The sequence below is a fragment of the Hesperophylax consimilis genome, chromosome 7, assembly GCF_061612785.1.
Source record: "Hesperophylax consimilis isolate HC1 chromosome 7, BYU_Hcon_1.0, whole genome shotgun sequence".
Classification (NCBI taxonomy): domain Eukaryota; kingdom Metazoa; phylum Arthropoda; class Insecta; order Trichoptera; family Limnephilidae; genus Hesperophylax; species Hesperophylax consimilis.
In genome coordinates this window covers 5,924,662-5,945,993 of record NC_142842.1, presented here as the reverse complement: position 1 = coordinate 5,945,993, position 21,332 = coordinate 5,924,662, and the positions used below count along the sequence as shown (strand labels likewise).

The window sequence follows — 21,332 nt, the reverse complement described above, 5'->3', positions numbered from 1 at the left end:
TTCAAAATGGTCTATTCCTGATATAGTTAATTAGTTTTTCAATCAGGAATTCTAATTGTGTGTTTTCAAACACATATTTTTTAGCAAACGCATTTTCTCATGTATATAATAACAAAATACAGTTTTGTGTTTTTTTTTCGAATTACATTTAAATACGTTTCTTTAAAGAGGGTGTATTTAAAATAACAACTCCACCCTCTGATAAAAGCTTTAATCTGTTTATACTTTTACGCGTATTAATTTCATTTTGAGCATATTGATTTCTTACCCCACTTTTTTCTACTTTTTTGAAGGGTTGTATTACGCTGGATTCAATTATTCGATCCCCGACAGGTGTTCTGTCTTGCGTAGTTTTACGGGAACTCGAACCTTTGACAAGTTAAATTAATCTTTAAAAAAAATACTAGGTCACTTGAAAGGTGAACGAACGATATTTGGTTTAATTAAATAATTTGAATAAAGATTTATCATGTGGAAATATATATTTCTATGGTCCGACCAAAAACAAAAGACCGTTCCCCAGCGTCGCGTCTTCCGGAATGAAGCGCGGTGCAGGAAGCGATTGTGGCGTGGCGAGCAACCAACAAACGCTAGTGACCTACTAATAAATCACGCCCTTTATGCACTTGGAAAAAGACGAGCGTCTGCCTCTGGTAGATGTTTCGCAGACGGAAGCGTAGGATTTTGTATTGTTTATGTTGCACGGAGAAAACTTACTGATATAAAATATTTATTTTACGCCTATTAAGGCTTTTACATACATATATATAAAAAAAATTACGAAATTATACATGAAAATAGTGCAGGAAACGACTATTTAAAACAATTGCAGAAAAATAAATATAAAGTCAAAATATCACTGAACTTGATCTACACAGCATGCAGGCACAAAACATCGAAAATCCAAAATATTTTTCTGTTTCAGTTGACAAAATTATCATATGTTAGTCAAATCAAATTAAATACCTTTATTAAAATATTCCACTACTTGATAGAAAAAACTTCAATAGGGTATGCTTACTGTAGTGGTAGTAGGAGATTTTCCAAATATTGTCAGGTTATTCGTAACCCGGGAATGTTTGTCTTTCTTTTTAAAATAAAAATATTGAAATTGATATACTAAATATATTTATTTATTTTTTATTTATTTATATATAATTTGTACATTTATTTATAACAATTACAGGTAATAAAGCCTAAGACGTTATAATTGTACCATTTATGCAGTGTATATGCAATGCCAAAAATCTCGCAAATGCGCTATAGGACACAAAAAAAAAATCTAATTTTTTATCTACCGCATTCAAAAAGTACGTAGCTCTCCCTACAGGTGAGTTCATTAATAAATTAGTGCGGCTTGCTCTACTATATAGAAGATTGTGATGACGTCCTCGAGAGTGAGACTCTGGTACAAAAAAATTTAATTGGGCCAGTATCTCATTATTAGATAAGTGACCGTTTATTAGTTGGAAAAAATATTTAAGCAAAGCAATACCTCTACGTGTCTCTAGGGAGTGGTAATTGGTCATGCCTAATATACACGGTGTCCGGAAACTCGTAGTACAAGCGGGAAACTGGAGAATCTACACCACATGGGGAACCCAAAAAAACATAAAGTTTTTTGATTTGAGCATTTTCAAAAAAAAAAAAAAAAAAACCAAAAAATATATATTTTTCGGCTATTTTAGGGTTAAAGTTTTTTCTGGTGTTTAGGGTTGAATAACAGATGTTTTAACCCTGCAGAGCAGAAATATTTTATGATTACACCGGGTTAAATGAAGGGTGATTTCAAAATAATGCTTCAAATCCGAGTTTCTTCATTTGTTTTACTTTCAAATAGTTTTAATTAGTTGGGTACTTTGATCTTAAGTAATAATTTATAAGAATTTGATTAAAAAAAAAAAAAAAAAAATCAACTTCTAACTCGATTTACTCGATAACGAAAGCTCAAATAAAAAAAAAATACTACGAAATCGACTCCAAATGTGATGTAGATTCACCAGTTTCCCGCTTGTACTACGAGTTTCCGGACACCCTGTATAAATCGATGGGTAAAGCCAAGGGTAACGTCCATAGAGCCGCGAGAATAAAAACCTTAAAAAATTTTTATGGACTCTTTCAATGCGTAAAGTGTATGTTAATTCATGTGGAGCCCAGATGATCGAGTTTGATTCAAGTACACTTAGGACTAGTGTGTTATATAATAACGTCAGTGTTTTTGTGTTACGAAACGGATATGAGTTTCTAATTACGAAGCTGAGAAGCCTGTATGCTCTGCTTATTAAATCATCGATGTGTTGGTGAAAAGTTAGTTTGCTGTCGTAAATAACTCCTAGGTCTTTGATTTGGTTTAGGTGTTGGAGAATAATTTCATTGATTGTATATTCAAATATGTGGGATTGAATGTCTATAGCGGGATCGTCGGGAGAAGGAATCAGAGGGTATTTGAAGGAAAACACAAATGATTATCGATCGATTTATTTACGTCTCAGGAGAAGCTCTGAGCGCCAAGTTAAGTTAAGTAAACTGTTGACCGCGGGACGGGTACGTGGCTTCTGGCGGCGTGGTACGCTGCGCGTTCTCTCCTCCTGGCGGCGCTGTCGTCGCAGTCACGTGGTGGTTGGGGCCGTGTGCAAGACCTCCAGGGTTGTCACAGAAAGGTAGGGTTGCCCCCTACAGTACTCCGCCCCCAGTAGCTGAGTCGGCTTGAGATTGAAGATTGAAGATTGAAGATTGAAGACGCAGCTGCGATACCTTCGAAGTAGGGCGTTGAAGTCGATCAGACACGGTTATTGTTGAATCGGGTTGTTTGGTGCGCCTTCTTTCAGGATTTGTCTTCTAATCCTATTGCGGCACCATCTCCACGTGAGGTATACTATGCCGGCGGTTACCAAGATGCAGAGTATGACGAGTGTAGAAAGCGAGAAGTGCTGTACGGTCGTATTCCCATCTTGGGTGACAAAGATCTCTTCCTTGGTCTGTTGTGAACCCATTGTTGGTTATTTTCGAACTGAAGATTGTTTGACTAATGCAAACTATATAGTACAGCCTAAGGTACCTACTCAGCGAATTTGTCGGCAGAAGCGATTTTTGCTAAATCTGCTTTTCGTTATACTCGTGTATATGAAGGGATTCTGCGAAATGCGCTATGAATGTTTTGTTTATGTAAGCCGTTATCAGCATGATGTCATGCCGTCCATTGTTCTAGAGAATGTTTTGAAATTCCTGGCGTCAGCGCTTATCGGAATGTGGCTTGTACCCGTGTTGTTGATAATAATTTCAATACAGGGGTAACCAATCGTTGGTTAGTGATCTGTAAGAAAAAATAACAAATAAAATTATCCCAAAAAAAAATCTTGTCACTTGTCGAGTCGATCCGGGAATCGCACACGTCGGCCTGAGCGTGTTGTGGTGTGAGTTTGATCAGTTTTCTCAAAGGTGTTGGGTGTGGTGTTTGTTGTGTTTGTCGTTGTTGCTGCCATTTCTGTCGGTTCGGAGGTAATGTAGGCTGGTTTTAGTCGGTCGATAGTCACGGTGACTTCTCTGCCTTTAACACGAATCGTATACGTGCGTTCACTGCGGCGAATGACTTCGTGCGGACCACTGTACGGTAGTTGGAGTGGACTTTTTACCGTGTCGTCTCTCAGGAAGACGTGAGTTGCTGTTGGTAGGTCCTTAAAGATGAATTGTCGCTTTTCACCATGGCGAGTGCCTTCTACTGGCCTTAAATCGTCGAAATGCTGTCTCAGTTCCTTGAGAAAGTTGCCGGTGTCGACTTCGGGTGCTGATGATGGACGTGCAACCAGAAATTCTCCTGGTAGGCGAAGTGGTTTACCATATACCAGTTCGGCTGACGAGGTCGCGAGATCGTCTCTCCAGGCTGCTCTGATGCCCATTAAGACAGTTGGAAGTACTTGTGTCCAGCGGTTACTCTGATGGCATTTGATCGCTGCCTTCAGCTGGCGGTGTAATCGCTCCACCATACCGTTTGCTGCCGGGTGGTACGCGGTAGTGCGTATTTGGGTCGTTCCTGCCAAGTAATTTAATTGCCTGAACAGCTTCGACTCAAACTGTCTGCCTTGGTCGGTCGTGATGCGGAGTGGTGTGCCAAATCTGGTTATCCATCCTTCGTAAAATGCGCGTGCTACTGTCTCTGCCTCTTGGTCCTTGATGGGGAATGCCTCCGGCCACCTGGTGAATCTGTCTACGCATGTCAGACAATATCGACATCCCTCTGACATGGGCATGATGACGATGTCCACGTGGACATGCTCGAATCTGGATGCGGTTGTGGGGAAATCTCCAAGAGGTGCTGATACGTGTCTCGACACCTTGCTCCGCTGGCACTGGAGACAGTTACGTGCCCAATTCGTGGTGTCGGCTTTGATGGCTGGCCAGACATAACGTTGAGTCATGAGTTTGGTCGTTGCCCTGATGCCTGGGTGAGCCAGTTGATGAACCGCATTGAATGCTGCCGGTCGAAACTTTTTCGTGACAAAGGGTCTGACTGTTGTTGTGGAGACGTCACAGTAGAGATCTGCATCGGTACCGGGGATGCGCACCTTCTTGAGCTGCAGGTTGGATCCTTCCTGAAGGCAATTCTCTAATTCTGCGTCGTTAACTTGGTCCGCTGCCAGCGCTGCGTAGTCCAGAGGAGTATCGATTGCTTCGACTCTGGAGAGGGCATCTGCGACGATGTTATCCTTGCCTGCCACGTGACGTATGTCGGTTGTAAACTGGCTGATGTAGTCCAGATGTCGGAATTGCCTTGGCGAGCATTTTTCAGCTTTCTGCTGGAAGGCAAAAGTGATTGGTTTGTGATCCGTAAAGATCGTAAACATCCTGCCTTCTACCATGTGCTTGAAGTGTTTGACGGCAAGGTATATGGCAAGAAGTTCTCTGTCGTACGCTCCATATTTTCGTTCGGCTGGGCTGAATTTCTTCGAGAAAAATCCAAGTGGCTCCCAGTTTCCGTTGACGCGCTGCTGAAGTGCGGCTCCAGCTGTGGTGTCAGAAGCGTCGCTAATGATGGATAGAGGAGCTTCGCACTTTGGGTGGGCGATTAAAGTTGCCTGAGCAAGGGCTTCTTTGCATTTGTCAAAAGCTTCTATGGTCTTCGGTGTCCAGGGAACGGGTTGTTTGCTTTTTAGGTTCCCTTGTAGGAAGTCGTTGAGTGGTGACTGGTCCTCTGCAGCGTGGGGCAGAAATCTCCTGTAGAAATTTAGTGCTCCCAGAAAGCGTCGAAGATCTTTGATTGTTTGGGGTCGGTTGTAGCTCCTGATCGCTTCCACCTTCTCGGGAAGGGGTGTGGTACCCTTGCTGGACACCAAGTACCCCAGGAACTTGACCTCGTGTACACCGAAGTGGCATTTTGCGACGTTGATGACAACACCGTATTCCTGTAAGCGTTGGAATAATACTTCGAGGTGTGCCATGTGTTCCTCTTCTGATGATGAGGCTATGAGGATGTCATCAATGTAGGCGTAGCAGAAGTCGAGTCCACGCGTGACTTCGTCGATGAAACGTTGGAAGGTTTGGGCTGCGTTGCGGAGGCCGAAGGACATCATGGGGAACTCAAACAGGCCAAACGGTGTGGATATGGCCGTTTTCGGGATATCTTCCTGTGCCACTGGAATTTGGTTGTACGCTCTCACGAGGTCGATGGTGGAGAATATTAGAGTGCCGCTCAACGACTGAGCAAAATCCTGAATGTGGCGAACAGGGTAGCGGTCTGGAATAGTCCTGGCGTTCAGGCTCCGATAATCTCCGCACGGTCGCCATTGGTCGTCTTTCTTGGGTACCATGTGTAGAGGCGATGCCCAACAACTCTCAGAAGGACGAGCTATTCCAAGGTATACCATTGTCTCAAACTCTTTTTTGGCCAGCTTCAACCTGTCGGGGGCAAGGCGGCGTGGTCGTTCGCTTACTGGAGGTCCTGGAGTGGTTCTGATGTGGTGCCTAGTCTCGTGTCGAACATCCCTCCTGGTACCGTCCGGGCGCGTCAGGTCAGGAAATCGTTGCAACAGAATGTGGTAGGGTGACGTACCTGTAACTATCTTTATGGAAGGAGTGTTGTCGTTGCTCCTGGTCCCTGTCGTGGTCAGGTTCGTCACTTGATCGAGTAGTTTTCCGTTGCGGACGTCAACCAGCAAGTTGAATTTTGCCAAGAAGTCCACACCGATGATAGGCTTGGAGACATCAGCGATGACGAAACTCCAGGTGAAGTCACGTCTAAGCCCCAAATTGAGGGTAAGTGTCAGGTTTCCGTAAGTGGCGATGGTGCTTCCGTTCGCGGCTGCCAGCTCGTAAGATTGTTTAGGAGGTCGTCCTCGTACTAAGGTCCGTGGGTATACGCACAGGTCCGCGCCCGTGTCCACGAGGAATTGTGTGCGTGTTACCCGGTCTGTGACGAAAAGGCGACTTAATTTCGGTGGGCTGCAGGTACTGGTCGCCATCAGTTGTAGCCCTGGGCGTTTCCCTGTGCGTATTTACAGGGCTCCCGGCACCGTTGGGCATTAGCTTCAAACGTTGCATGGTACCAGCATACGTCCGATGGTTGCGTACCCCTGGCACGACTGCGGCTATGGAAAAGTCGTGACCTAGAGCGGTTATCGCGGCGAACTGGGCTCATATCCCTGGGTTGACGATCCCTGACTTCGAGGGCGGCGATTTTCCCGCGCAGTTCGGCAATCGCATCCATTAAATTTGCCTCCGTGATCGCTCTTGGAGAGAAAACTTCGCTGGCAGAGGGCATTGTCGCAAGGTCGTCGATGGCATCGGCGAGGTTAGCCATTTTATCCAGCGGGGTGTCCTGTTGTGTGGCGAGGACCACCCGTGTGCTGTGAGGTAGTCGGCCCATCCACAGAGTCCTCATAGTCCTCATCAGTTCAGTTCTAGCCTCCGCGGTTAGAACGTGTTACAATTTTGCTCCGCAATTAATATTCTCTATATCAGTTCCGGTCAAAATTCTTACAAACCTTTTAGCGCCACCAGGTGTATTTTTTTACGGGCTTTCCGCCTGTAATATTTTTTTTCCTGTGTTGTTCTTTTTTCCTAGTGTTTGATAGCATATAAGTGTTTAAATTTAACAATCCGCCATATTGGTGGTTCTCACCACTTCCCCGGTATCCATTATCGATACAGGGTAGAAAGTTTACTTCCGCATCGTTTAACAAAAAGTTCCGGTGAAATTGACACTACTTTGAGTTTTTTATAGTGATTTCAAATTTATACCGCGGTGTTCCTCATTGAAATACTACTTACGGCCGTATTTCGCAGTGAATCTCGACGACACATACTGTATCAGACGCAGAATTTCTTTCTGCGTCGAGTGATCGTCGCGGTTTTTTTGTAAGTGCCATACTTTTGGTTTTATAACCGTTTTAAAGTCCAACACGTGGTCAATTCTCTAGAATATTCTACGATAATTTCTGTGAAGTGACGAAAGAACTTGTGCGAACTGCTTGGAGGACTGACCCTTCATTTGGCAACAACGGTTAATTTTGCAACTTTTTTTGAAAATTAATATGGTTAAGTCCAAAATTTTTAAATCTCAGGGAAGTGCCATATCCGTTTGAACATTTTTTTATTTATTTAGATAATCCATTCACAGTGGAGGACTAATAAGTGGATTTTGAAAACATTAAATTTTTGCAGTTTTATTAAATACATTGGGGAGGACTACTGAAAAGATATAAAATTAATTACTAAAAATTGGGTAATTGTTAAAATTCATTGGGTAAACGCGTAACTTTGTCAATTTTAACTTTTTTTGAAATTTGACAACAGTTTAGGTTAAAAATTTTCCGCATTTTTTTTCCCCATTTTTGGGGAAATTTTCAAAAAGTGGGGTAAATTTTTCATTTTCCCCATTTTTTTGGGAAAAATGGATTCCGACGTAGTTTCGCCTGGCGAAACCGGTGGTGCCACTGGCAGACGTGCCGGACCATCCAGTACGCGGGAAAGTGCTCTTTTAGCCCGTATGATTAGCCTTCAGGCGGATATTTTGGGCGCCAGAGCTCCTGCAGGTCCCTCCAAAGGCAAAAGGAGACCAAAAAGGAAAACAACGTCCAAAGACCAAGATGCCTCCACGCCTGGTGAGTCGGATTTTGCTGACTCTTCAGACCATGAAGATACTAACCGTTCTGCACCTATACCAGAATCACACGAAATGGTCTCCATCACCGTTGCCGCGTCACCCAACGCTGAAAACAAAAAAAGGGTTAGATATAGTGACTCTCCCGACAACCAGGAGCACAAAGCCATCCCTGCTCTGGCTAAATGCCAAAAAATTCGCTGCATCCTGATGGACGGAACAAATAAACTCAACAAGGCCGACAAAAGTATCCTGAACACAACTCTCGATGACCTCATGTCGGATATCACCCGACTAATGCTTGAGTTAAACACTCTTACTACGCGAAGCTCCACCATAGATGAGATGCTTAATGCCCAATCTGCTATGGCATCAAAACTGGATCAAGCACTCCTGACTCGCCCGTCGACAACCACTGCTCCCTTTCCGAAGGAAACCTTATCCTACGCCAGGGCTGCTTCGTCCCTGCCTGCATCTAAAAAAATAGTTATTAATGGGTTCGAGCGTCCGATTCCTAAAAAGCCACTTACAATTTTGGTTTACCCTGAGGCTCCTGAGGGAAAAACCTCGGAGCAAACTCAGAAAGCGTTGGAGAAAATCCTTAACCCCAAGAAGGATGATTTCCAAATAGTCCGATCTAGGAAAATCAAAGGAGCGGGAATGGCCTTTCAAGCCAAGGACTCCAAGGATCTGGAGAATATAAAGAAAGCCGAAGCGAGACTTACTGCAAATGGCCTGAAGATGATCAATCCCTTGGGCCGTCTTCCAAAAATAGTGATTTACAACGTGCCAAAGGGCGATCAATCCGCAGATCAGGAATTATTCACTGAGATTTTCTCCAATAATTTATCTGGCCAGACCACATTGTCTTTGGAAGATCACCTTCGGACTATGCGGCGAGTCTCGCTGTTTGGCAAGCGCGACACTCCTACCATGAACATGGTGGTGACATGTCATCCAGCTGCCCGTAAGGTGTTACTAGACAGCGGAATGTGCTTCCTTGGGTGGAACGCCTGCCGCACTCGCGATTATACAGGTGCGACCAGATGCTTCAAGTGTCAACAGTATGGTCATATTAGTAAGTCCTGCTCCCAGGAGAAAGAAACCTGTCGCCACTGCGCCGCTGTGGGACACAATCATGAGGATTGCCCCAGGAAGGCACTCCCCGCTGTCTGCGCTACCTGCACCCGATTTAAGAAGAGTGCCGACCATCCAACGGGAGACAGGGACTGTCCTGCCCACCTGGCCGCCATAAACGCCCAAGTCCGTATGACCGATTATGGCTCCGCATAATTTACTCTCCCTAGGTCAGATTAACTTGCAGCGATCCCGATTGGCCACCCTGGACGCTCAGCGGGTCATGTCTGACCTCAACATTGACATTTTGCTTATTCAGGAGCAGTACACCCGGGAAGGTAAGACACCAATTGAATTTCCGGGAGCGGTACTCGAAGTCGGCTCATCCCCAGGGGCGGGTGTTCTGGTCAATACATCATTGATCAGCCCCCTCCTTCTGGCTGGGCTGTCTAATGAGTACCAAACCTGTGTATGTATTAAGTTTGCTGATACTGAGATCTATCTGATCTCAGTCTATTTTAAATGGGGGAACCCGGTAGGACCACATATCCTGAGTCTGACGCGCGCCCTAAACGCGCTTAAAGGTCGTAACGTAGTTATCGGAGGGGACTTTAACGCTCGCTCTCCTCTTTGGTTTGACAATAATAAAACCCATTCAGTACGATCACGGACTGACGCCGTCGAAGACCTGATTGCTGCGCAAGGCCTTTGTATCGTTAACGAACAGAGTTCGTTCTTTACCTTTTCAAACACACTAGGAGAGAGCAACATTGATCTAACTCTTTGCTCTGGATCAGTTGCGGCCAGGATATCTAAATGGAGAGTCCATGAATGCGCAATAGTTTCGGATCATAGATTAATCACATTTACAATAGGTGTTAAGAAAACTGAAACTCCGAGATCCTCCTGGAATTTCAACACCTCCAGGGCGAATTGGGATAACTTTGGGGAGGCGCTACGAGATACATTAAGGGATTTTCATCACGTAGCAGCTAATGATCCGGACAATTTGGGGAACTTTTTCAATTCTGCCGTTGTATCTGCGGCTGATTCTTCTCTGGGCAGATCAAACCCAAAGACGAAAATTAGAACGCCGTGGTGGTCACCTGAGCTGACTTCGCTAAAGGGGGCCTACAAAGGAGCCTATAGGGCCTTGGGACTGTCCAGGAGGGGAAGCTGTACGGAGGAGGAGACAGCTGCCCTTCAGGCCGCTCTCAGGAGATCCAGGGCAACTTTCAAACATGCGGTTCTCCTTGCGAAACGAGCTGCCTGGCATAATTGGGTTAAAGATGTGGGCAACGCCAACCCGTGGGAAATCCACAGCGCAATTGAAAAATCCGGCAAGGGATCGGATCGGTTTTTGTCAAGTTTAATTGGGAATATTGATGGGAGGGACGCTGAGACTGTGGACGTGGCCTCTACTCTCAACACACTTTTGGGCAAGTTAGTCCCTGTAGAGTCAGTAATTGGGGAAAGTGACCACCAAAAACAGATTAGAAATCTAGCACGGCTTCCACCTAGAGACCTCGCCCAAGAGGATAGAATCACTCCCGTCACTAGAGCTGAAATAGGTGCTATAATTAAGGGTTTGGGTCCAAAGAAGGCACCAGGGCATGACAGACTCAACGGCGAAATAGTGAAGCATGTCTGGGTCCACGCTAAAGAGGAGCTCTTTCAAGTGATGGAATCGTGCCTGAGAAGAGGAATTTTCCCTTCTGAATGGAAGAGGGGCGTGCTCAGGATTATACCTAAAGGGAACGGCAAACCACTCACCGATGTAAAGGCTTATCGCCCGATAACCTTGCTCCCAGTCCTCGGTAAGATCCTGGAATTACTTATTCGGCAGCGTCTTCGCAGTACACTATCACCGCCCAGTGAACTTCAATTTGGTTTCGTCCCGGGTAAATCCACTGTGCACGCCATTTCGTTTGCGCTTAACTGGGTGAAGGTCTGCACAAAGAGGTATGTTGTAGCAATCTTCTTAGATATAACTGGTGCCTTCGACTTCGCGTGGTGGGACATGATACGCACAAAGGTTAAAAGTAGGAATTGTCCAAAACGCCTGTTTAAATCGGTTGACAACTACCTATCGGGACGAACTGTCTCGATATCCCATGGTGATTTTACTATAGAACGCGAAGTAAATATGGGCTGTCCCCAGGGCTCCGTTCTGGGACCTGAATTTTGGAATATTGACTTTGACGACTCCTCTAGGTTACCCTTGCCTGAAGGATGTATCATGATCGACTACGCGGATGATAAAATGTATCTTGTCTCGGGGAACAGCAGAAAGGAAATTGAAGAAAAGGCTGGTGATGGTTTGAACACCCTCCTTAAATGGGGGGAGAGGAATAAGATGACCTTCGCTCCCCACAAGACAAAAGGTCTCCTGATGAAGGGCTCTCTCAGTAGAACAAGAAACCCTACCATCCGGATGGGAGACACCAACATCAAATTTGCAGACACGGTCAAGTACCTAGGTGTAACACTCGATCGATCGTCCTCATTTCTGGCTCATGTTAAAGATGTTTCAAGCAAGGCTCAGGCGCTGTTCCTAAAGCTGAGGAGACTCTCCACCGCTGAATGGGGACTACGCAGTCCGGCACTACGTGCTCTGTACAGGGGCGTATACGTTGCGCAAGTTTCGTATGCTGCCTCTGTTTGGGAGCACCGCCTGGATAACTGCCTTATACTCCTCGCTCTTACTAGGGGCCAGCGAACTTCTTTGCTGGCACTATCTGGCGCATACCGTACTGTTGCTTCGGACGCTTTGCCAGTTTTGGCCGGCATTTTGCCAATCGATCTGGAGATTAGGGAAGTCTTAACCAAGCAGAGACTTTCCAGAGGATCCCCGGCAACCCATCTTGGTGTCGTTCTGACACCAGGTGGACCGGGAACTCTCCCTGGACTGCTTCGGACGATGAGGGACCTTTCGCTTAAAGAGTGGCAGGTCCGTTGGGATAGGTCGAGCATGGGAAGATGGACCTTTTCCTTCTTCCCATCAGTTAAACTCAGAATGGAAGGGGCCTTCCTCAAACTGGACCATCACATGACGCAGCTCCTCTCAGGACATGGGGAATTCAGGGGGAGGCTTCACAGCCTTGCCCTGTCTACCCATCCCAATTGCGCTTGTGGCAATACTTACCAGTCGGCCGAGCACATTCTGTGGCACTGTGAGATCTTGAAGGATGCCAGAGACGAAATGATAGACGGTCTGAATGTCCCCATTAGACCGGTGTGGAACACCGATCTTGTTTCTAACAGAGTTAATTTCGAATGTCTGAGGAAGTTTACTAGGATCTGGGTTGAGAGATGGTCTGAGCTTAGAGTCGCTGACTAGCGTGATAACTGAGAACCCCTGGTGTATTGCTCCTGCTCCATGACTAATTCTTTTACAAATCTCCGATTATTGTTTATGCTATTCTGTTCTTCTTATTTTTATTATTTTTCTTTCCTTACTGTACCAGCTGCTGCAGATGATTTTTCTTTCGCTTACATTTCTTTTAAATAACTTGTCTCTTATTTTTCTTCTTATTTTCAGTTTTCTTTTCTTATGTTTTACTTTTTTGTTATCTTATACTTCACATGCTGTCCTCTTTACAGACTATGCAGATTTTATTTTTACACTTTCAACTTTGTTTTTTTTGGCACTTTTGGATTGTTTATTGTTTTCCTTTTCTCTTTTCTTTTCTCTTCTTTTATATGTATTTTTTTTTCTTTTTTCAGTAACGGCAACGAGTTTACAGGCTAGAACTGAACTCCGTTGTTTGTCTTGTATTGTTTACTTCTCCCCAATAGGGGTTGGACAACGGGCCTCGTCCCCGCATACCTTGCTGGAGCTTCTTTTATTTCCTTTTTTTTTACCGGGGGACTCCGCCAATCACCTGCGCCACCCCTGAGGAGCGTTGGTGGTCAGAGGGGTGACTGTGCGGATTGGGGTAACCTCCACCCTGCCTCCGACCTCCTGACGCTTCTTTCCCCTAGGTTCTTTAGGGTTTATCCCTCTTTTTCCCATACTTATCTTCAGGGCACCACCGGGTGGTCGGCTAAGGGGTGTGGAAGTCCTGACCTGCACCAGTCACCCCAACCACCACCAATCTCTCAACAGGACTGCCAGACGTGGCTCGGCGAAACTCCCCCGTCACTCTATTATTTCACTTTGTTCTTTTTTGTGCTTACAGGTACTGGAGTGTGGGTTCCCTCCACCAACTATTTGCCTGACACTTGTTACTTGATTGTTTGATGCTCATTGTTCTGTGTTGTCCTTGGATTAATACCTGTAAGCGCTCGCATACCGCTTCCTAACACCGTATGCGGGGACATTGAAGGTCTAGCTTCATTTATATACTTTGTAGAGCCGTTTATTCAAAAATTAGATTCATGCGAGAACTCCGAAGGGGTGACCATAAGTCACCTATACCGGGGTGGGACAGGGCGGGTGTAACCTTCAAAGTCCTCAATACTTCGTCAGACACTGTATTGCCGGCGAGGGTGCGCAGGTGCCGGAGGAACTGGGACGGCCTTCGATCTCCTCGTTCCTCGTGCTCCAGGAGTCTCCTCGTCTTCTGTTCTTGCGTGACACTGAGGCGTTTAATGAGCTCACTCTTGAGCAAAGCGTAGGCTCCGACATCCGGTGGTGCCACTATTATGTCTCGCACTTCCTGGGCGTAAGCTGGATCTAGGGCTCCCAGGACGAAACCGAACTTGGAGGCATCTACAGTCACCCTTGCCGCCTCGAAACTGCGCTCTACCATCGCGAACCACAGTTCCGGATCCGTTGGGCAAAAAGGCGGGATGCGAACCGCCACGCGATCCACTTCCGGCGCGGCGGTAGGTGCGGGCGTGGGTTTAGATGCGGCCGTGGCGGTCGGTGCGGGGGTGAGGGGATATGTCGGCTCAGGCGGCACGCTGCCGCCTTGTTGCGTCATCTTTTTGCTGCACAAAATCACTCACTTAATCAATAAACAACTGATGTAAATGTTCGTCTGATACTCCTGACGCAGTGATCGTCTCTTTGGCACTCGGGAATGCGCCAGGAGGAAAGTTCAGATGATTACACTTCACTAGATCGCGTGTTCACTGTCGGAAGGTCACCAATGTGGGATTGAATGTCTATAGCGGGATCGTCGGGAGAAGGAATCAGAGGGTATTTGAAGGAAAACACAAATGATTATCGATCGATTTATTTACGTCTCAGGAGAAGCTCTGAGCGCCAAGTTAAGTTAAGTAAACTGTTGACCGCGGGACGGGTACGTGGCTTCTGGCGGCGTGGTACGCTGCGCGTTCTCTCCTCCTGGCGGCGCTGTCGTCGCAGTCACGTGGTGGTTGGGGCCGTGTGCAAGACCTCCAGGGTTGTCACAGAAAGGTAGGGTTGCCCCCTACAAATACATGCGGTTTCTTTGATCTTGTATACGAGACGATATTGCACTTGGGTGTACTGAAGTTCAAGCCATTTCTTTTGGCCCAGTTTGAGACGCAGTCAATATCACATTGAAGGAGAATACAGTCAAGATGATTTTTTATTGAGCGATATAGTTTCAAGTCATCTGCAAATAGTAAATACAGCGAATGTGTGATGACTGAACCAATATCGTTAATAAAAATCAGAAACAGAAGTGGTCCAAGGATGGACCCCTGAGGAACTCCAGAAAAAACTATGAATTCCAAAGAACTGGAACCATTATAATAAACAAACTGTCTACGATTTCGAAAATATGAAGCAAAAAAACAGAGTAGTCTTTTGGAAAAACCAAATGAAGCTAGCTTATTTAGAAGAATGTCGATGTCAACCTTGTCGAATGCTTTTTCCAGGTCGAAATAAGCAACATCCACCTGTCCCCGATTGTCGAGAGTTTGTGATAAGAAATCTGAGATGCATAAGAGGTTTGATGTTACTGACATCTGGGGTCTAAAACCATATTGACGGTCATCAAGAATTGGATTAACGTGATTAAGTATATATTTATGTAGGATTTTCTCGAATATTTTCATGATGGAACATAGAACGGCAACTGGTCGATAATTCCGGATATCGCGTTTGTCTCCCTTCTTGTAGATAGGGGTTATTTTAGTTAATCTCCAGATGTCTGGGAGAATCCCGTTTTTTAGGCATACATTGAAGAGATGACATAATGGTGGTATTAAAAGGTCGGAACAACCCTTTAGTATAAATGTTGGAATATTGTCAGGACCGATGGAGTGAGGTTTCTTTAAATTTGAGAGTGCCTCCTTAACATCTTTTTCTGAAATACTGACCAGGTCGAATGAGGGCCCAATCTGTACAGTGTGAAGGGTAGAGTCAATATTGAGAGTTGGTTGGACATTTTTGTAAACAGATGAAAAAAAGGTTGCAAAACTATTAGCGATTTTATCATCAGTAGTCAATTCCTCTCCGTCAAGAATCATAGACTTAAATGAGTTGTTGGATTTTTTTAGATCCTTAATGTACTTCCAAAACTGTTTGGGATCGATAGATAATTTTTCTTCCATTGAAGTTAAATGATTTTTAAAAGCTTCACTGATTTCATGTTTTACGATGGAGCGATAGGCTGAAAAATTAGCATAGTCCAAGTTGTGACGTGTTTTTTTCCATTGCTTATGAAAAATATGTTTAATTTTAATATTTGAAATGATACTATTTGTGTACCACTTAGGATATACTCTGTGTGTCGTAGTGCGAGGTGTGGAAATGGGTATACACTTGTCGAATATATTGTAAATTGAATTGTAAAAATTTGTACATAATGCATTTATGTCTGTTGAACTTTGGCAGACCGGTTGCCATGAGCATTTAGAAAGCAATTCATATAATAAGTGGAAATTTCCTTTGTTGAATCTCCATGCGTTTATGGTTCTAGCTCCGTGATAGGAGGGAACTTCTATTGGACTTGGGTTTAGACATGAACTTGAAACACCTGAGTGAGCCTCACTAATACTTATAGACAAAGCAGGGTGGTGCTTATCCTCGTTTGTAATAGGGTCATGACATTTCTCAACACACTTTACAAGATCCTTGGCATTACATAAAACTATATCCAGAGTGTTATTATAATCATTACATATCAAGTTATATTCTTGCAAACCGTAGAAACATATCAACGACATCGAAGTATTTGTTTCCTAGCTGTTGAATCCGTCGCATAGGAGTGTGATATTGGGACGTTGATATCGAATTGCTACAATAATATGGTAGGTACTGTCTTGTAACCGACCTGCTTGGAGTATGAAAAGAGATTACATATAATAAATCAGGGGTATCAAACATTGAATTAATGATTTTATACAAACAGGTTAAATCGGAAATAATTCTGCGATCAGATACTTTTATTAAACTTAATGAATAAAGTACGTTATCGTAATTTAGGTTTTCTCTTGGAATGCCCATTTTAAAATTTACATATCTTAATAATTTATTTTGGATTCTTTCAATCGCATGTGAATGAACCTCATATTGCTAAGTATCTTAAAATTATTCGTATTCCTGTTAAAAACGAGACTGCCGGCTTTTAACGAATGAATGGACAGATTTCCTAATAAACTATCAGTAAAACACGAATGTGTTATGACGATGTCGGAACACGTGTTCATTAAAATTCTAATATCAGTCATTATATAATAACAAGATAAACTCAGCTGTATAGGCGCGTGTTCCGATATATTATGAAAGTACTAATAATTTATTAGGAATGGCATGCTGTCACGTTTTTAACGAGATTTTAATAAATTGGCAATACAGACAAGACAGAGAGACGGTTAACATAAAAAAACGAAGTACGATGCATAAATGTTTTTTTTTAGTTGTGTAAAATTTAAAACACGATTATTAGTGAGGCTGCTAGTATGTAAAACAACAAAAAAAAAACAATAGACTATATATTTCCAGAAATTGGCCACTACAGCGGATGTTACATAGTCAAAACATTCGCACAAGAGGTTTGGGGAAGGTAAAGTTAGTTCTTTGGAAAGGAATATGGAAAGTTTCGGGTTTTATTAATGTACGGTGATTGATATTGATTTCTTATTGTGGCCTAGACGGAATATTCTACAAGACTTGGATGATAGTGTATTAAAATAAGATATTATGTTTTGTTGTTCTCAGGTCCTGCCAGGTCTGTACGTGGGAAACTATCGAGACTCCAAGGACCCCGCTCAGCTGGACCGATTCAGGATCACGCACATCCTGGCTATTCACGACGCAGCCAGGAGATTACATTCCGTAAGCGACTCTTTTTAAAAATTCATCTGATAACTTGCAATTTCTTCTAATAATTGTCTTCCTTTCATTTAAAGTGTTTTGTTTCCTTCTTTTTGATTGGTATCGAAAGTCGCTAAAAAAATGCACTCAAAGCTGTTGTACCATTCATGTAGTCGTATCTCATTTGAGTGATCTTTAATCGTATTCTCGTGTGGTAACATCTACCTATTTATGTAAAGACTAGCTGAAGTCCCCGGCGTTGCCCTGGCTCTGTGTGTTTCGAAATCAGATATATACAGTGGCCTTTGTTTTAAACTAAATGTGTGCAAAATAAACACTCTTATATATATAAAGAATGTCTGGATTTGATTTTTATAAAACTCTAGAGAGATTATTCCGAGATTGATGAAAATTTGCACACTTGACTTTCAAAATAAGAGGACTGTTAGGACGGGTTGTTTCGGAGGATTTGAACAATTCATCAAATTTCAATGTTGATTTCCGGGTTCTGTGAAAGTCCTATTCAAGTTCTGTTATTATATCAGCATAGGGTAGTTGCTTGAGAGAACTAAAATAAAAACAGATCTTGAAAAAATCTTTCACAGAACCTGAAAATTAACTTTGAAATTTGAAGAATTGTTCAAATTCTCCGAAACAACCCGTCCTTACTGTCTATATGAGATTTCAAAAAACCACCCCATACTCTTTTTCAACACTTAAATCAGAATTACGATACTTCTCTGTGAAATTTTGCACACTTGACATTAAAAAAATAGGAATATTGCTGTGTGCATCTGATTTTAAAAACCTCTGTGTAAAGTTCAAACTTGTAAACTCAGCTTGTTTAAGAATAAATATTACCCTAGGTAATAAAACCTTTCCAGCAGGATAATTATTTTACTAATTTTTAGATGTCTGACGGTAGAAGTAAAACTTAATTAGTTAATAATTGAATTAATTATCTACTTGTTATTTTCGACGGAAACTTCATAGAATCGTCGGTCGGGATTGAAAAGACAGAAGCATATCGGCATGTATAGCATACCGGCCATACTGCTAGTTTTCCATACCGAAAAATAAACTTAGAAATAATTATTATGTCATCATAACCATACAACACCGTAAGAACGATATGAAAACAAACAGAGATACTAATTATACCAAAGTGTAACTCTACCTTTGGACAAAGAAGCTCTGATTTTTTACAGTGAAGGTATATAACAAACTTCCACCTAGTACCAAACAAAACATAACTACATTAAGGACATAATCTTGGCTTAAGGAACTACCGGATAAAGAACTTACTATCATATTTAAAACATCGTCGAAGAATTTTCTGGAAAACCTTACCCAAAACATGAAGCCAAACCATAGAAGTCTTGAAAACTTCCAAAACCTAGTCCCTCTCAACACAGGATCTCCCAGTGAGGAGGACTACGAATATAATCAATATCTATTATACATATATATATATATTATATTATATCTATTATGCATATTCTTGTAAAAATGTAAAAAAAAATCTATAATTGTAATTTCTGTATTCATTTACCATTTTTTGTTCTTTTACTGTGTGTAACCTTCGTAGGTAGATATATTATTTAGGTATATAAAATGTTTTGTAGTATATTACTGTTCGCAATAAAAATATATATTTTTCTTATTTTTAGTATAAAATATTCTTACGCGTCTCACATTGCCATGAATTCTTATTCCATATTTTGGTATAATTCAACCGGATTATTGACTTAATACTGCGTATAAATCTAAAACTCATTTCCCATGGATTTCTCCCGGAATTTACGACTTTTCCCTACTCAACCGAATATGTATCTGAATTTACTTATTCTCTGATCATATTTTTTGATGTTATAATAAAAAATATGTCTTATTATATTATAATAAATATGAAGAAAACGATGTAAATACGGTAGTTATCACCTGATTTAAATTGAACCGAGTATGCAAGTTCAAGTGTTGGTATATAATCATAATGTAGTAATAAAATTACTTGCTGCGAGGAAATATTTTATTCTCTTACGTCGTAATATTTTTTTGCGATCAAGAAGTGATGAAATAAAATCCTATGCACGTTTCTTCCTATAGTTCTATGTGAGAACATAATCTTTCATAGTTATAATGAAGAAACGTGCTATTTTTGTACGCCACACTTGGAAGAATTGTGCAACTCTAAATACTATAAAATAAAGTCGCTAACCGCGTCTGTCTGTTTGTGCGCTTAGTTCTTCTAAACTTTGCAACGGATTTTGATAGGGTTTTCAGTATTATTTAGATAATTTCTTCCAAAAGGTTTACATATATGATACACGCATATTATATTTATAGGAAGTAGGGAAAAGTCGATGTTTTATGATCAAGACGTAAAAATATATTTTCGGGCGGCTTACATTGCTAACGCTGGCTAAACCTTATGAGATATATCAAAATAATGTACTACTGAATTGTGTATCTTAAAAAGGCCTCCAGAAAAATCCACAGTGATATAAGTCTATCTCCTAAGGATAACCCCCAGTAACGCCAGCGTATTTTATTATTACAGAGAACAACTGTGTATTTTTAAATATTTGAATGAATGTATTTAATATATGAATGGAATGGAATATTGGAAGCGGAAATTAACCCACTTCCCGTCATCCGATCGAGCTGAAACTCAGCAAATAGACTCGTTGTTGATGACAATGCATTTTATCATCTTTTAGTGGAAATCATGCATACACGTGCGGACATATATGTATTTCTCTGAAATTGGATGACATTACAGCAGTTAATATATAAAATAAAATGTCGGTCCTACCCAATCGATATTTGGCGCAGTTGTTAGCGTAGTTGACTCCATTACCTAAGGAGAAGGTTCAATCCTCAGTCAAACCAAAACATGTATTTATTTTTTTTGAAGTTGGCTGATAGGCGGCCCTAGATTTGGCGAAAATAGGTCGAAAATATAAAAAAATGTAACAGTAAAAAACTTTTATTTTTCATGAGTTGATTTAAAAAAAAATCACTTTTCTTGAAATATATTATTCTCCTTTTAGTATTTTTTTATGACAAAAAAAATGTAATAAAATCCTTGACAAGTAAATGGACAATTTTTCCTATAGTTTTATGGAAGAACGTAATTTTTTTCATAGCTATACGAAAAACGTGCGATGTTTTATGGTCACAAGAATAACAGAGGAAAACAGTGTATTTTTTCTGAATCACATGGAAGAAACGTGCCTTTTTCTTATACTGGTGGAGAAGATCTATGTCTTATTATAGAATTAGACGGAAGAAACGTGCCTTTTTCTTATACTGGTGGAGAAGATAGTTATTATAGAATTAGACGGAATAAACGTGCCTTTTTCTTATACTGGTGGAGAAGATCTATGTCTTATTATAGAATTAGACGAAAGAAACTTGCCTCTTTCTTATACTGGTGGAGAAGATCTATGTCTTATTATAGAATTAGACGGAAGAAACGTGCCTCTTTCTTATACTGGTGGAGAAGATCTATGTCTTATTATAGAATTAGACGGAAGAAACGTGCCTTTTTCTTATACTGGTGGAGAAGATAGTTATTATAGAATTAGACGGAATAAACGTGCATTTTTCTTATGAGTGAATAAGGTAATTTACATAATTACACCTGCAGTGTTTTGTAGTTGCGGGAAAGAAATGTGAATTCTCCATGTCTTTATAGGCCAGTGCAATTAGCGATTCGCGATCGAAGTAATTCCGGTAGTCCCAATTTTTTTTATATGTTATATAAACTGATCTCCTGATGTAAAATCTGAGTTTCCAACCTTGGCGCACCTGTGCTCGCGCCGCCATTTTGAAAAAATTGGCCGAAATCGGGCCAAAATCTAGTTTTTCCCAAATATCTCATTTCTAATGCAAATTTCGGCTAAAATATCTAAACAAGTATAATAGAACATAAAATAACCTACAACTTTTGTGATATCAAAT

At 41.9% G+C, this 21,332-nt stretch overlaps 1 protein-coding gene across 2 annotated transcripts in view; it reads left to right on the top strand.

Moving 5' to 3' along the window:
- LOC149422208 (dual specificity protein phosphatase 22-B) overlaps positions 1–21,332 on the top strand; it is a 228,845-nt gene that overhangs the window by 37,786 nt on the left and 169,727 nt on the right. For both annotated transcript variants that reach the window (XM_089633661.1, XM_089633660.1), the window contains exon 2: positions 17,271–17,387. In XM_089633661.1, the coding sequence (XP_089489787.1) occupies positions 17,271–17,387 (117 nt within the window). The remainder of the gene's footprint in view (positions 1–17,270; positions 17,388–21,332) is intronic.